General features: G+C 49.5%; 1 protein-coding gene and 1 long non-coding RNA gene across 14 annotated transcripts in view; one reads left to right on the forward strand and one right to left on the reverse strand.

The window, feature by feature from the left end:
- The window catches only part of Tmco4 (transmembrane and coiled-coil domains 4), an 86,898-nt gene that overhangs the window by 33,298 nt on the left and 36,481 nt on the right, over positions 1-17,119 (forward strand). For all 6 annotated transcript variants that reach the window (XR_001784218.2, XM_030253908.1, XM_006539280.4 and 3 more), the window contains 5 exons: positions 4,896-5,028; positions 14,000-14,097; positions 14,473-14,616; positions 15,286-15,405; positions 16,048-16,212. Coding sequence is in view for 5 of the 6 variants with exons in the window: in XM_030253908.1 (XP_030109768.1) it covers positions 4,896-5,028; positions 14,000-14,097; positions 14,473-14,616; positions 15,286-15,405; positions 16,048-16,212 (660 nt within the window). In the remaining variant the exon portion in view is untranslated. The remainder of the gene's footprint in view (positions 1-4,895; positions 5,029-13,999; positions 14,098-14,472; positions 14,617-15,285; positions 15,406-16,047; positions 16,213-17,119) is intronic.
- On the reverse strand, positions 677-14,003 carry Gm33214. 8 transcript variants are annotated; one of them, XR_003955137.1, is made up of 7 exons: positions 13,504-13,776; positions 11,748-11,816; positions 10,133-11,332; positions 9,097-9,204; positions 7,704-7,808; positions 7,423-7,512; positions 7,087-7,329 (listed from the first exon to the last, which is right to left on the reverse strand). It is a non-coding gene; the product is annotated as a predicted gene, 33214 (long non-coding RNA). The 8 variants fall into 8 exon arrangements; XR_003955136.1 differs by lacking the exons at positions 9,097-9,204; positions 10,133-11,332 and adding an exon at positions 13,904-14,003 and having other exon boundaries at positions 13,504-13,659; XR_003955138.1 differs by lacking the exon at positions 10,133-11,332.

A 17,119-nucleotide genomic window follows, 5' to 3' on the forward strand; every position in this document is an offset into this window, starting at 1 on the left:
AACAAAACAGAGCAATACTAAAAAGAGTCTTTGTGCACTTCGTGCATCTAGTGCTGGCTGGACTCACAGTGTCCTCCTGGTACAGCTCAATAGTGCCAAGTGTCAAGCATTTCTGGGACTGGTGTAGAACATTTGCCTAGCATGCCCAAGACCCTGAGCTCTATCCTGGTGTACCTGCGCGCGCACACACACACACACACACACACACACACACACACACACACACACCACAGTTGGGCTCACGAGCATGGGCCACTTCTCTCCCAAGTTGTTAAGAGTCCTGGGCATGTGACCCAGCCCAGTGCTGTTCTCTCTGACATGATGGTGTGAGTCGCCATGGCTGCCTCCTCGGGAAGCTGAGAGGGTTTGAGAAGGCAGGGTAGAACAGAAGTGCAGTTTAGAATGTGGCTCCGTTGGTAGGGGAGAGCTGAAACTTCTGGATTAGTGTGGTTACGAGTCATAGGTTAGTTGGTTGGATTCTCTTTCCATTTATTTACTGCAGACGGAGTGCGGCGTCTGTGTGAAGGGCAGGGAACGACTTGTGGGACTCGGTTCCTCCTTCCATCATATGTGTTCTGGGGAGCGAATTCAGATTGTCCTACTGGTGGTGAGCACCCATATCTCCTGAACCATCTATTTGCCCACAAATCATAGGATTTTTCTGCAGAAAAGAGCAAGGACTTCATCCAGACCAACCCTCCACAGTTTGGGTCTCTCCCAACAGTGGACCACCTCTCCATTCCTGCAGAGTCCTCCCTTCATCCATGCAGGTTATAAACCTCTCTTTGTTTCAAGCAGGGCCAGACAGTTAGGGATGCACAGTGGGTTTGGAATTTGTATTCTAGAAAGGGAGGTAGACAGTAAAAAATAGTAGGCAGCCAAACTACCAACATATTTATTTTTATTTGTTTGCTTGAGACAAAGTACCAGGGTGATCCTCCCGCCTCTACCTCTGAAGTGCTAGGATTCTGTAATCCACCATGCACCACCGTGCACCACCATGCTTGGTTTGTGCAGTGCTGGGGATGGAAGCCAGGGCTTCGTGCATGCTAAGCAAGTGCTCCGTCTGAGCTCCATCTCTCGCTCCAAAACTGCCCCCGTCTAAATGGTGATTGGTAGGAATCGCTGCTGCCAAGACAACACAGGTCATGGGGTGGCATTTGCAAGAACTTCCCCAAGGAGGTGACCTCTGAGAAGGACTGAGCTAAGCGTAAACCTCAGAGAGACTGTTCTAAGCATTGTCAGAGCTCAGTTCATAATCAGGGTTGAGGGGAAGTTAGCAAGTTAGCTTGTCTGCCCCCCTGCCCCTTCCGCACCATGTCTCCTGAGAAGGAAAGACTCCAAGTTCCTGAAAACAGATCTCATGGAGAGATGACAAAGGTCTTTTGCACCATGTGGGGCTGTGGATACAGCAGAGAACTTAGTAGGCCAGGAGGACTGTGGTGCACAGGGGGACCTATTGCACTGCGGTGCACCTACTAAGCACAGGTATGAAAAGAGCCAGGAGCAGGCTGAGAGCTCTGCCCTTAGGGAAACAGAATGACCGAGGCTTAGCCGCTCTTGGTGAGGAGCCAATGGCCTGTTCAAAGAGTTGATGTTTTAAGTGGAAGCTTGACTAGTAGGCACGGGCCAGCCCAGCAGCACACTAGCAAAGGGACTTTTCCGGACAGCAAGCCTGCAAGTAAGGCTCTGAGCTCAGCATGCATCTAGCCTGTAGCAGAGACAGGCAGCAGAGGATGCCAGACAGGGGCCTGGGAGTGGACAGGCCACAGTGGGCCTTGGCCAGATGTGTTGATTTTATTCTAAAGACATTGGGAGCTGTTGCAGTTTTAAGCTGAGATAGAAAATGATCGGACAGAAGGTTTTAATGGATCTCTCTGGCTACCATGGGGCCAACAGAGCGCATGAGGCCAGAATGAAAGAGGAGGGACAGGCAGGGTAACTGGAGGTCAGAGAACAATGGTCACACCCATGTCAGGTGGTAGCAGCAGAGGAGGCAGAGCAAAGAGCTCAAACCAAGCTAAGAACCAGTGCCCTCCTTAGGAGAAGCAGCCCTGGTCTTAGCTGATGGCCTGTATTTGGGCTGGGAGAGTCAGAAGACTCCAGTGCAGCGATTCTCAGCCTTCCTAATGCTGGGACCCTTTAATCCTCATGGGGTGGTGACCCCCAATCATAAAATTATTTTTGTTGCTACTTTGTAACTGTGATTTTGCTACTGTTATGAATCACAATGTAAATATCTGTGCTTTTCAATGGTCTTAGCGGACTCCTCTGGGAGGATCGTTTGATCCCCGGGTGATCCACCCACAGGTTGAAAAACCACTGCCCTAGACCAATGCCTCCGATCTTGGCCCGAGTCTCAAAGTGGGTGGCTGGCTGGGCCACTTCTTACAAGTGAATTGGTCATCTGATAAGCTGGCAGGAAACCTGCTCCAAAATATCTGAGATAGCCCAGGACTCAGGACCCACCCTTCTGCCCCAAACAGAAGCTCTGCTCCCAGTCCAGGAGCCCAGCCCCCATAGTCTTTGAAATGACCCTTCCCAAAGGCTACAGGAAGGAGCCTTGTGCCTGATACTGCCCCTGAATATTAATCACCCATGCACGTGGCAGCCTGAATCACTGCAGCCTTGACCTTGGAGTATTATTACTAGCTAATTACATTCACCACCCATTAATCACCCTGGCAAACCCTTCTCTGCAGCCCGATTATCACCTGGGAGTCACAGGCTTTCCTTCAAAGAAAAAGGAGTGCCTTTGTCTGCGTTAACCTAGTGACCCCCAAGACGGGACACATGTTTGTCTGTCCCTGGGCACGTAGGCAGCTCCCATCATAACACCTGTGCCTGCCAGCTCTGAGGACCTTCCCCCCCCCCCAACCCCCACCAGCCAAGGCAGGAACTGGTTTGTGTGTGTGCACATGCATGCGTGTGTGCATTGGTTCATGTGTGTGCTGCTGAGGCTGGACCCCAGTGTGTGTTAGGCCAGCACTGCCACTGAACCGTGTCCCCAGCCAGGAATCCTCATCCCAGCCATGTTCCTCAAACAACACAGATGGGCAGCAGGAACTGAGACCTGCATCTCTGACAGCTTCTATCTCCACGGGGCCAGGAGATGGCAGAGCAGATGAATACCAAGTCCTGGAACTTTCTCTCTGCCAGAAAATAAATAAATAAATAAATAAATAAATAAATAAATAAATAAATAATCTGATTTTAAGCTCTTACGCTGCACCCCACTGAAGGCAGGTGCTGGGACAGGACATTAGGATGAATCAGCTGTGTCTAATCTGACACAGGCAAGCCAGTCACTCAGAGGGATGCTGAGAGAGAGGGTGCGCATGCAGGAGCACAGGGAGTGAGCTGGAGAGGGTCCAGACATACGGTGTTGGCCAAGCCTTATCTTAGGGGAAAATAAAGGTTCAAAGCTTGATAGACTCTGGGTCCCTCGGTTCTGTGGGACGCCTGACTTTGCTGCCCATGTGATAAGGTGACTTTGGAGCTGTGTCCAGGTAAAGCATCTTGGGATGGGAGCTGGTTCTAGACCATCTGGATGGCATGGTGGAGTCCCAGGGTCCCTGGAGTAGGGAGAAAGGAGACCCAGTAAGAAGCAGAGGTTGGGGTTGGAGAGATGGCTCAGTGGTTGAGAGCACCGACTGCTCTTCCAGAGGTGATGAGCAGACACACGGTGGCTCCCAATCATCTGTAATGGGATCGGATGCCCTCTTCTGGTGTGTCTGAAGACAGCTACAGTATATTCATATATATGAATATAATATAATTCATACATACATATGAACATATATGAATGTATATATGTATATATGATGTGTGTGTTTATGTATGTGTATGCATGTATATGTGTATGTATATGTATATATCTATATATAAAATCTTAAATAAAAAAAAAAAGAGGCAGAGGTTGGAGTCATGTGGCCAAGAGCCAAGGACTGTGTGCAGCCTCAAGAACCCGGGAAAAGAGTTAGCGATGGCAGTTATATGAAGTAGAAGGATTGGAAGTTCAAAGCTGGCTTGGACTACTTAGAGAATTCAAGGCCAGCCTGGGCTACATATCAAACCCGTCTGTGCAGACAGGAGCAGGTGTGTGAGAACCTGGTGACTGGGAGACAGTGCTTGTCATATAAGTGCTCGTCATATAAGTGCTTGTCATATAAGACTGAGGACTTGAGGTCAGGCCCCAGCCATGCTCAGTGGCACGTATTTATAATCCCAGCACTGGGGAGGCAGGAACTGGCGTATTGCCGGAACCTGATGGTCAGACTGAGCAAACTTTCAAGATCTTGCAAGATTCAGGTTCAGAGAGAGAGAGACCCTGTCTCAAAAGACAAGACAGAAATGGCTGGAGAGAAACCTGTTGACCTGTGGCCATACATGAGCGCACAAAGACATATGTGCTCTCACACAAACCACACACACAATTAATTAAAAAAAGATTATGCCTGGCAGTTTCTTGCAGCAGCAAAAACAAGTGAAGAGAACATTCTGACGCCCTGCTCTGGGACACTGATATTTGTTATCTAAGAATTAGAGGATGAAACTGGACCATGGTGGTGCACACCTTTAATCCCAGCACTCAGGCACAGGCAGTCAGATCTCCCACTGTCCTCAAGATTGTCCCCTGACCCAAGCACACCAGGTCATACATCCCTGTGTGCCTGTAACCCTCCAGGTAGACTATTCCCATTTCCTATCCTAGTGGCCCAGGATCATGTGACAATCCTGAGGACAGTGGGAACTGCCAAGAGCCGCCCTGAGGCTGGCTTCCCTGGGGCTGTTACTTCTGCTTCCAGGTTTAGGGTTTACGCTGTGTGCACCCCTGCTAGCATCCCTGACTTAAAACCTGCACTGACTCTTTGCCCATTCTGTTTCCTTTGAAGGACACTATGATGCCCGGGCCAGAGTCCTCGTTTGTCATGTGACCTCCCTGCTCCAGGTGCCCATGGAGGAGCTTGACATTCTGGAAGAGGTGTTCCTGGAGAGCCTGAAGGACGCCAAAGAGGAGGAGTCTGAGTAAGACAGTCCTGAGCCCACCCCCAACACCCGGCAGAAGCCTGAATTCCACCTGAGGGATCTCTGTCCATCTCAAGCCCCCATCCCACGTAGAAACCATGTGGTGAGGTAGACAGAGCATTAGACAATGAGTCCCAGTCACCCTGACTCACCACGTGACCTTAGCAAGTCACCTGCCACCCTCTCTGGGCTTGGCTGCGGTTGCAAGAAGAGATGGTTGTTAAAGGTGCTAGATGTGTGACCACCATCCAGTGGTCCTCCACCATCCGGTGGTCCTGAAAACTCCACTCCACCTTTAGCTTTTATGACACTTTCTCTAACTACGATATCCCTGGATACAAAATGGCTTTCAGGATAGTTCAACATCACCACCCCAGGGTCACTACAGAAAAGAATGTAATCACAGAAGAAAATACTCAGCCCAGGCTGGCACACAGCAAGGGCTTGATAGACGTGAACCCTCCCCTGCCCTCATAAACCCCATGCCATGTGTGGTCAGGGATGTGAGGGATATGGGGAGATAGCTCAGTCAGCCAAGCACTCAACGTGGAAGCACTGGGCCTATGGTTGATCCCAGAACCAGAAAAGGCTGGTTGTGGGGGTGCACACTTGTAATCCCAGCACTCAGGAGGCAGAAATGGGTGGGTCTCTGGGTTTGCTAGTTAGCCAGCCTGACCAGATTGGTGAGTTTTAGGCCACTGAGAGATCCTATCTTAAAATTAAAAATAAGAAGTAGTGGATAGTGTCTGAGAAATGCCTATCAGAATTTGTCCTCTGACCTACCTGCGCACGTGCACACACGCGCGCGCGCGCACACACACACACACACACACACAGACATCACGTACCCTGCTGCCACCGCCCATATACACATTAAGAATATGGAAAAGAAAATCATCCTTGTGACTTGGCCAGAGCCCAGCTCTGGGCGTCATCTAAGCCCAGTATCATAAATCAACTCCAGCCCCGTCTTGATCCTGAGCTGCTGCAACAGGCACCAGGCACTGGGCGTCAAGCACTCCTGCTCAGCACAGGCACCAGGCACCAGGCACCAAGCACCAAACACCAAACACCAAGTACCAGGCACCAAGCACCAAGCACCAGGCACCAAGCACCAGGCACCAAGCACCAAACACCAGGCACCAAGCACCAGGCACCAAGCACCAGGCACCAGGCACCAAGCACCAAACACCAAACACCAAGTACCAGGCACCAAGCACCAGGCACCAAGCACCAGGCACCAAGCACCAAACACCAGGCACCAAGCACCAGGCACCAAGCACCAAGCACCAGGTATCTGGCACTCCTGCCCAGCACAGGCACCAGGTACCGGGCACTGGGCACACCTACTCAGCATGGGCTTCTCTTCGTCCCCCACAGCCATCTCTGGGAAGCCCAGTTCTATCAATTGCACCCAGTGGGATATAGAAACCTGAAGCACAGTGCAGAGGCAGAGCCGGCTCCCTCCAGAACACACAGGCGAAAGGACAGGAGACAGCGGCAAGGGTAGTTTTCAGTTTTGGTTTTTGGGTTTGCCAGTTTTGTTTTAAGACAGGATCTCTTTATGTAGCCCAGGTCTGTTCTGGAACTTGTTCTGCAGAGCAGGCTGGCCTTGAACTCACAGAGATCCACCTGCCTCTGCCTCCTGAGTGCTAGGATTGAAGGCGTGTGCCACACTCTGGCAACTTGTTGAAATCACCTAAGGGGAGGGTGGGAAGATGGCTCAGTCAGTAGAATTTGCATGTGGGCCTCTAGCACCCGTGTGAAAGCTGGGCACACTAGTGAGCACCTGTACCCTTAGCAATGAGCAGGTGGAGACAGGAGTCGCTGGTGCTAGTCATTGAGCCCAGGGTCCGTGAGACTCGGTCTCAAAAAATCAAATGGAGAGTGATTGAGGAAGTCACTTGCTCTCAACTCCTGATCTTCAAATGTACACACACACACACACACACACACACACAAAATAATCTGAAAATACTTATGCTCAGAACTATTCCAGGCAGCAGGCAGCAAACAGGCAGACCTGAACCAGTGGTTTTAATCACGAGGACTACCACCTAGTTCTTCTTCAACTATGTTGAAAATGGGTCAGCCTCTCAGGTCTTGCGATGAGTTGGTGCCTGAGGATCCTGTTAGCGGACAGGACTGTGTGTGATCCAGAGGAGTCTGTTCTGACTCTGTCAGACTCATAGAGTCAGAGAAGAGGAACCCCAGAAGTTCCAACACAACCCAGCTCCAAACTTCCTCAGCGTTGCCATCTTGAGAACGTTATTGATGTTCTCTGGGCTTCAGTTTCCTTACCTGTGAAATGGGGATAGCAATAAAGACCTTTTGCCTAGGTTTCCCGTGGGGGGCTGAAAGGAAGCTGACAGTGAGGGGGCCCATACAGCTCACCATCTGTCGGTTAGCAGTTAGGATTATAACATCATTGTATCCGAATGTGGAGTTTGAGGGACTGTGGAGAACTCTGTTCTCCAGAGGGATCTGAAACAAAGGGAAGGCAACTCCGCTGACCATCCATCCTGCTGTGGCCCAGTTTGTCACCCCTGTTTTAAGGGATCAGGCTGTGTAGAGATCCCTTCTAATGCTGAGGCTTTTTACTGGGCCTATGTGCAGTGTTTCTTTGTAGGTAGGATCTACAATGTGGCATGTCACCCAGTGTGCTTGGTCCTCACCTGAATACCGCCCCAGCCTCCTCCTCTCTGATAGCTGACCGCACCTCTCCGCGCCTTGGCTCCTTCAGTTCTGGTGTGGGTTTAGTGGTAGTTCTCCATCAGAGGCTGTGGGAGGATTAAATTAATTACCTCACATCAAAAACTTGGGACCGTGCCTGTTATGCAACAGGCCTCGGTGACCCTCGGCTGAGACAAGGCTGGAGTTCATAAACTCTTACAAGAACGTGGCCATTGTCCGACTCCTGCCAAGTGCTTGCTGATACAAGCCCGGAGGGCTGCCCCATCCCACTCTCTTATCATCCTTGTGAGGAGTCAGTTGGCCCAGGTCACTTAGCTAGTCCATGGCTTCCTGATTCAATCACCAAGTCCAGCCTTAGCCCGAGTGTTATTTTTTTTCTTCTCCCCCCCCTTTTTTTCCTTGGAGGGGGGGAGTGTTCAAGACAGGGTCTCACTATGTAGCTCTGGCTGCCCTTACTATGTAGACCAGGCTGGAGTCAAACTCCCGAGATCTACCTGCCTCTGCCTCCCTGGTGCTGGAGTCAAAGGCATGAACCACCACCACCTGGCTTTTGTGTTATTTTCTTGAGGCCCAGTTTGAAACCTCAGATTCTCTCCTTGCAGGCTTTAACTAGGGATAGATCTCAGGGTGGACTGGGGTTAGGGCACACATCTGTCTGCCTGTAAATTGCTCATACATATGTAAGCACACGAGGACAGACATGGACATTGGAGAGCTTTCTCTATCACTGCCCACTTACTTCCTCGAAACAGGATCTCTCACTGAAGCTGGAGCTGGGCTGATGGCCAGCAAGAGTGGTGGTAGCAAGCGTGGTGGTAGCCCGCTGGCCTAGCATATGCGGGACCTTGAGTTGCATTGGAGATAGGTGGAAGGGAGCGGCTAGAGAGATCACACTCCCACGGGAGAGCAGATGCCTTGGATTGGTGGCTGCACACTATGAATAGTGTCGGTACCCTCTTCTTGAGCTGTTTTCCGCAGTTTAGGAGTCTGACCTTGACTCACACAGAAATGCCATCTCAAGTTCATGCCTATTCTAGAAAGTATGTGTGGCTGTGGGCTGACTGAAGGTATGGGCTGCCATCATGTCTAGTCAAATGGCAAACAAAGTCCGTGGCAGGAATAAAACCATCTTGTAGATTTGGAGTTCCCAGAATTTCAACACCCAAGGGAAAAGGAAGGAAGCACCATAGCTGTGACTCAGAGCGGATGCCTCCTCTCGGGCTCTCAATGTTGAAATTCAACCAGACTAATTGCAAGGGTAAAATGCTGTGATTATCAGTAAAGATAAAGAAAGGAAACAATTGCTTACAGGGAAAGCAGTTATTAAGATGTGTGCACATAGGGAAATCAAGAAGCCATGTCAGACAGAAGTACCTTTTAAGTAAAACACTTCCTTGGGGGCTGGCAAGATGGCTCAGCATGCAGAGGAACGGATCTCTGGGACCTGATTCACACAAGTTATCCTTTGGTCTCCATTTATATCTACGTATATAAACAGGCAGACATATGGACACACATACACGGACATACATACATATAGACATACAGTAAAAATGTAATAAAACTTGAAAAAGGAAAATCACATTGATTTCACTTTTAAAAGAAAAAAAGGGGGGGAGGAGTGGCGAGATAGCTCAGTGGTTAGGAGCACTGGCTGCTCTTCAGTTCCCAGCACCCGCATGGTGGTGCCCAACCAGCTTAACTCCAGTTCCCTGAGCTCTGTCGCCCTCCTCTGGCCTCCACTGGTACTGCATACGTGTGATAAACCATGCAGGCCAAGACACACACACACACACACACACACACACACATACACCAAAGTAATAAAGCTCTTTTAAAAGAAAGAAAGAAAAACCCCACCTTTTCCAGTCAAAAAAATAATGTTTAAATGATAACGTAGAGGAAAAAACTGGTAGGGGTCAGGGCACCTCGTGTGTGTGTGTGTGTGTGTGTGTGTGTGTGTGTGTGTGTGTGTGTGTGTGGTGTGTGGGTCTCTGCAGAACCATTCTGATGAACTAGCTTCATGCATTTGAGCCACACAGGCCTGGGGGACCTTATTGATTTTGTGGTCATTCTACTCCATCGAGCCAAGCTAAGCCGGCTTCCCGTCTGGTACCATTAGTATACAGACGTCACTGTGGGAGAAATCTAGAAGCTGTCAGTGGCACGTCATGCCACTGGCACTAACTTAGAAGTCTTAGTAATTCTTACTAAAAGACATTTGTAGGAATTATGAACATTTTGTTTATCCATTCACTTGAGACAAGGTCTCACTATGTAGCCCTGACTGGCCTGGAACTTGCAGTGTAGACCAGCCTGGCCTTGAACTCGGGCATTTTCTGCCAGTTCCCAGTTTTCTCTTGTTCTGCAAGTTTCTTACTGGGTGATGGCTGGCCTGAACTTCACCTACCTGTTTTCTTTTAGCCCGTGTCTGCTCTGTTTTTCCTACGTGAAACAAAGTAGCATGTAGTTCCTGGCGTTATTGGAGGCCTTTATGAGATGTTGCAAAAGCCATGTGGGGCTGGGAGATGTCTCATTGGGTGATTGCTGTGCACACATGAAGATCTGAGTCAGATCCCTAACACTCCTGTAAAAAACAAAACAAAACAAAACAAAACAACCCACATGCGGTGGCATGAGCCTAGAGCCCCAGTGCTCAGGGTGGGGATTGGATAGAGACAGGCAGGCCCTTGAAACTCACTAGGCAGCTAGCGTAGCTGAATCAGTGAGCTGTGGGTTGACAGAGAGACTCTGACTCCCAAAATGTGATAAAGAGCGATTGTAGGCTATACCTGACTTTGGCCTCTGGCCTCCACGCCTACCCTTAATGGGCGAATGCTCCTGCACACATGTGTTCTCCTACCCAAAAAAGAAACCTGCCTGGAATACCATCCAGGCCCAGGGCAAACTGCAGAGGGTGGAGAGCCAGGAATGGACGAGCAAGCAGTGCTGGGCCCCTGAGCCTCTTCTCTCAGCTTCCGGCTGCTCCCCAGTCTATGACTGCAGTATGGAAGTGTGCCACTGACCCCGAGTCATACTGCTGGACCCCACTGTGTATGGTCAGCCACCCCACTGTGTGTGGTCAGTCACCCCACTGTGTGTGGTCCTGCTTCTCTTGGGCCTTCTGTTGAGAAGCCAGCCTCCTACTTAAACTGATGAAATGGTCATTAATGAAGGGTCAAAGCCATTAAGGGTCAGAAGAGTGTATCACTGCCCCTGTGTAGGAAGAAGTGGTCACAGCAATGAGACAGACACATAAGAACATCAGCAAACATATTGAATGGTGACAGTTAGGGAGGCCATCTCATACAGGCCTCCAAACACCCACATACACACACACCACAAACACACACCTAGCCCCCCCCCCAGGGTGCTTACGTGAAAAGGTTCAGGTTATAATCTCTACAGAGTCACAGGCTCAGTGAGTGGCTCTGTTCCTGAGGTAGGGAGATTTTGCTGCTATGACGGATATAGCCCCCAAATCTCCATGGCTTGCAGCACCAAGGTCTCATTTCTTGCTTTGGGCATCGAATGAAGATCGGCTGTGGATTGTGCCCATGTTGCCCTGGTTTGGGGCTCTAAGCTGATGGATCCGTGCCTGTCTGGAACACTGGCAGTCTCAGGTTAAAGCAAAGGAGACCTGTCAGCCTCCTGCCCTGGCTTTTAAAGATTCTAGAAATGGCAGCATTGTGCCCCCTACTCCCACCCCCACCCTATGTTTCACTGAGGAAAGCTGGCCAGCAGCTGGCAGCTGGGCACACAGGAGTGCACAGTCTTCAACTATGACATTTCTATGCCTTCCAAGTTGACCAACCACGAAATATTTTTGTTTGATTTTTTTTAATTTTTGAAAGAAGGTATAATTATGAAACAAGGTGTAATATGACTCAGGCTGGCCGAGAGAGAGAGAGAGAGAGAGAGAGAGAGAGAGAGAGAGAGAGAGAGAGAGAGAGAGAGAAGAGAGAGAGAGAAAGAGAGAGAGAAAGAGAGAGAGAGAGAAATAGCTAAGGCTGTAAAAGACTAACCTTCTGATTGATCCTTCTGCCTCTATGTCCTTAGTACCGGGGATTCAGGCAGGCTCCATCATGTCTAGCCTAAAATAATTGTTTATTTAAAAAAATAAATTCTATATTGAAAATACTTTTTAAAATTTACACAAACAGAATAAATAGTGACACATGACATTGCTGTATTTTATAAAAGACATAAAATCTAAATATCTCTAAAGCACTCAAGAAGATATGAGAAGTTATATGCAAATGTACACAGATGTGGGGAACGTGAGCCCCCGTGGATTCCGGTGCCCTGTGGGACACCTAGCATCAATACTGAGCAGCAACTATGGAATCCCACAATTTAGAGCCTGACACCAGACCCCCTTACTCCTAGTCACCTCTCACCTTCCACCTAGTGGTTATGTGCACCAGCTCCGGATTCAATGGTCAGCAAAGATCCTTACCATTGGTTTCTGGTCCTCTGCAGGGAGGCAGCTGAGAAGGGCTGCCCTCCACTCAGGGGCCTCTCAGTAGAGGTGAGCTGGTGCTGGAGAGAAGCCTGCTCCTTGTTCCTCACGTGAGGAAGGATATGGGCACGTTGGTTGAGCAAGGATGGAGGCAGGGAATTTCAGCCCACAGGTGTGCAAACTCTGGGTGGGGGCGGGGGCGCAGTGCATTTGCAGTAACCGTGTTAGCTAAATCGGATAAGCTTCATCTTCACAAAGCAAGTTGTCACTGGGCTACTGCGATGCTGTGGCAAGGAAAGGCACTTGCTGCCAAGGCTGATGACCCTAAGCTGTCACTAGGACCTATGTGGTGGCAGGAGATAGCTGACTCCCATAGGTTGTTCTCAAACCTACACACACACACACACACACACACACACACACACACACACACACACACACACACTAAATTAATCATAGAGGAAAATGTCTTTTTAAGGAGATACGTAGTATTGTCTTCATTTTGTAGAAGACTGAGGCTTAAACCTTTGTATGGCACAAGCAACCACTGTTACCTCCAAGAACATGCACTCCATAAAGATTTTAAGTAGTCTGTTAGCGCGCGCGCACACACACACACACACACACACTGCCCCTCTGGAATAACCACTGTTATCTCTTTTGGGGCGTGAGGATAAGGTTTCTGGCTCTCCTGGAACTTGTTCTGTAGATCAGGCTGGAACTCAAGAGATCCGCCTATGTCCGCCTCCGGGAGTACTGGGATTAAAGGTGCATACCACCATGCCCAGCTCTACCGCTATTATCTCTTAAAGCATCCGGACCGTGGGGCCGCAATGTGCAGTGTGGAGTCTGGTGTAGAGGAAGGGCTCACTAAATATTAACCGTTTCTCGTCATTTATGATCGTGCTGCGTTCGGTTGTCCAAATTCCAGCTTCAGTTCAGAGTTCTCCCGTAATGGCCCCTCCACCCACCCTCCACCTCTCTTCTTGTCTCTGATCACCTTAAAGCAGCCAAGGGCTAAAGGTCTGTCAGGAGAGCTGAGAATCTTGTCTCTGAACATTGAGATGGTCGTTCTCAAAGGGGCTGTTCTCACTGAACGTTCTCTGGGTTCCATGTCTGAATCACACAAACTGGGCATGGTGGTACATGCCTGTAACTCCAGCACTTGGAAAATGGAGGCAGAAGGATCCTAAGTCGGAGGTTATCCTCAGCTACATAGAGACTTAAAGGCCTGCCTGGGCCTTGAGACCCTCTCTCAAAGAGCTAAGAATATAAATTATAAACACTCCAAACATTCTCCCTGCAGATAACCCTCTTACCTTTGACTGGGCTTATAGCATCTGTGTTTTCAGTCTGGATGAGCTCAGCTGTTACCACAAGGCCCCATCTCTCGTACACGTGTTTTTCCAGTCTATTGTACGCATAATTGCTCTGGAGGAGACAGATTTCCAAACCCCCTGGGGAAGTGGAATCTGCTGGCAAGATGAGGGTACATTCTGTACTCATTCTGGGCTCATCTGTTCTGTGAAAGCGATTGTTTGCCTCTTTTGCTATTGTTGCTATGATTATTATTATTACTGTTATTATTATTACTATTATTATTATTATCTTTTCATTATTTAAATTGCACCCATTAGGATGGATCTGCTGGGTAAGTAGTATGCTCCATTCACTGAGATTTCCCCCAGGCACTGATGGGCCCAGGACCGACCTACCTACCTACCACTGATCTCTGGTTTAGGGGTTGGTATAGTGGGAAGACTTAAGGGATCCTGGCCCATAGCTAGCAGCCATAGACCGGCCTCTTATCTCCAGGACCGCAGAGGCATCCCGGAAGAGGAAAGAAAAACGGAGGAAGTGGAAACGCTATCTTCTGATAGGCCTGGCCACAGTTGGAGGCGGGACAGTGATTGGTGAGGCCCCGCTGCAGGGGATAGATCATGGTCTGTGTATCAGTGGTGGGGGGAGGGGTGGCCCCAGCACGTGACAGGCACCTAAGTCAGTAGTAAATATGCTCACTGATAGAAGCTGCCCGTGCGTGCACGGTGGTTCACGCCTGTCATCCCAGCTCTTAGGAGATAGAGGCAGAAGGATCAAGAGTTCAGGGTCATCCTGGGCTGCCTAGTGAGTCTGAGGCCACCCTCAGCTTTGTGAATCGGTCTCTAAAAGTCAAATAAATAAATAAATTTTTAAAATTGATTTAAAGGCATTGCTGGAAGCTCTATAGAAGGCAGCCCGTGGGAAAAGAACCCGTTAAGCCACGCCCTGATTGAGTTCCTACCCTGCAGGTGTGACTGGGGGGCTAGCTGCCCCACTTGTCGCTGCAGGAGCCGCAACCATCATAGGCAGTGCCGGGGCAGCCGCGTTGGGCTCAGTGGCTGGCATCGCTGTTATGACTTCACTGTTTGGTGCAGCCGGAGCTGGCCTGACAGGTAAGGTTAAAAAAGAACGGGGACTTGGAAAAGATTGTCATCCAGCTTGACTCAGCCAAAAGGATGCCCCAGATGGCTTCTTGCGGGGGGCTGGGGGAATAAGGAAATGTGGCTTTGCCCTTTCTGAGTCCCAGCCAAGCCAATCCTGCAGCAAACCTTAGAAGCTGTTGGACTTGCAATCAGCGTAGCCAGGCTCAGGACAAAGTTTGGAAAACTAAGTTTTCCCATGTGTACCCCATGAGTACTTGCTGCAGCGGAAGAGTCCAGCCCAGTCTGTTGCTATCACCCAGGAAGTACCCAGGCACCATCCCTCAGAGGCTTGTGGTGTCTTTGTGTCCTCGCCTTGGCTGTGCCCGTGGCCCCCAGTTGCACACAGGCATGTGGAAGGCTGCCAAGAATCACAGTTGGTATCAGCTGTAGTGAAGGTTAAGGCTTAGTAGGAAATGCAGGAGAGAGATAGCAACTGAGGCAGGACAGGGCAATAATACAGAGCCTGAGTTTAGACCCTGGCCTGCAGATCTAGTGGCCTTGGGCAGTGTCTTCCTATCCTGTAATCAGGGACAACAGCCTGTCTTAGAGTTCACAGATGAAATGCATTTGTCCAGGAGCAGAGCACATAGACTTGATGTGTGAGTATGTAAACACATTTGTTTGTGTCTATGTCCTAAGGATACAAGATGAAGAAGCGAGTCGGGGCCATTGAGGAGTTCATGTTCCTGCCTTTGACGGAAGGCCGGCAGCTACATATCACCATTGCCATCACTGGCTGGCTCGGGTCCGGCAGATACCGTGAGGATCAGGGTGGAGAGGGACTCAGATGGGAACCGGGTTTGCCTCTGTTGGTTTGACCCTGGGCTAGTTTGTTCCATGTATCTCTAAGGGGTGGGAATGGGAGGCTCATTTCACAGAGAGGGAGTAGACCAAGAGAGGTGAGAAACCCATCTTCTATCCATCCACCTGTGCACTCAACCACCCATTATCCAGATTAGAATCCACCCATCTATCCATTGATCCATTCACCCAACCATCCATCCATCCACCCAACCATCCATCCACCCATCCATGCATCTATCCATCCATCCATCCTTCCATCCACCCACCCATCCATCCATCTATCCATCCATCCACCCAACCATCCATCTACCCATCCATCCATCTATCCATCCATCCACCCAACCATCCATCTACCCATCCATCCATCTATCCATCCATCCACCCAACCATCCATCTACCCATCCATCCACCCATCCATCCATCTACCCATCCAGCCATGCATCTATCCATCCATCCATCTATCTATCCATCCATCATCATCTATCCATGCAGCAATCTTTATAGATTGCCATCCTCCATTCACCTGTTCTGTGACTGGGGCACCTGCTGCTACAGCCAGTAAAGGGCGCTACCCACACCTATCTGTGTTCTCTTCAGGCACATTTAATGCCCCATGGATGGCCCTAGCCCGCAGCCAGGAGCAGTACTGCCTGGCCTGGGAGGCCAAGTACCTGATGGAGTTGGGCAATGCCCTGGAGACCATCCTCAGTGGCCTCGCTAACATGGTAGCACAGGAGGCTCTCAAGTACACAGTGCTCTCTGGTAAGCATCCCTCACTGACCAGCCATGGTAGGACACCATGGCACTAATCCTTGCATGTCTGCAATCCAAGGGAGCCTGGCTCTGTGCTAGAGACAAAGGGCGCAAACAAACGTAGGGTCACGTGCATGCTGTGCGAGCATGCCAGAGATCTTTAGCTCATCTCCAGCTCTGCATTTTCTTTCTTTTTGTGTGCTTTTTATTTTGAGTGGCAAAGGAAAAAAAAAAGCCAAAGTTTTACAGTGTGTTTAAAGACAAGACAAATGGTTGTATCAATCTCAATCTCAAACTAGAATGTTTTTATTATTATTTAAGACAATTTTTAAATTTAAGTATATTCCGATCATATTCTTTTCCCAAGTTTGTGTTTACTTTTTATCTTAAGGCAGGGTTTCATTAATTTTCCTCGGCTGACCTTGAGCCCACTCTGTAGCCTAGGTAGACCTTACACTTGCAAGTCTCCTGCCTCAGCTTCATCTGTGAGAAGTTTGTGACTTTTGTGTCAAAAGACAAGGCAACAGCCAACCATACAGTATCTCCATTGGCTACTGCTGTATGACAAGCCACCCCCAAACTCATGGTGTAATAATCCTCTATTCTAACAGCTCAAGAGAGGCAAGACTAGAGTTGGCTTATCTCAACTGGGCCTATTCATGGATCGGTGGGTCAGTTAACTGTCCCCTGGCTCAGGCCAGCCTGAGGGAACTTAAATGGCTTGGCTCTGTCCCATGTGTCTCTCAAAGACACCAAGCTGGGCCATAGCAGTGGGAGAGATGCAGCAGAGATGGTCTCATACCCAAGGCTAGCTCAAGCCCCCCAGCTACTGTCTCTTTGCCCTAAATAAACAAGTCACTTGAGTTGGGCAGGGTAGTGGGTCTAGGATACCGGATGAATGACTGGATGGAGCTGT

This window comes from Mus musculus, chromosome 4 (assembly GCF_000001635.26).
Source record: "Mus musculus strain C57BL/6J chromosome 4, GRCm38.p6 C57BL/6J".
NCBI classification, from domain to species: domain Eukaryota; kingdom Metazoa; phylum Chordata; class Mammalia; order Rodentia; family Muridae; genus Mus; species Mus musculus.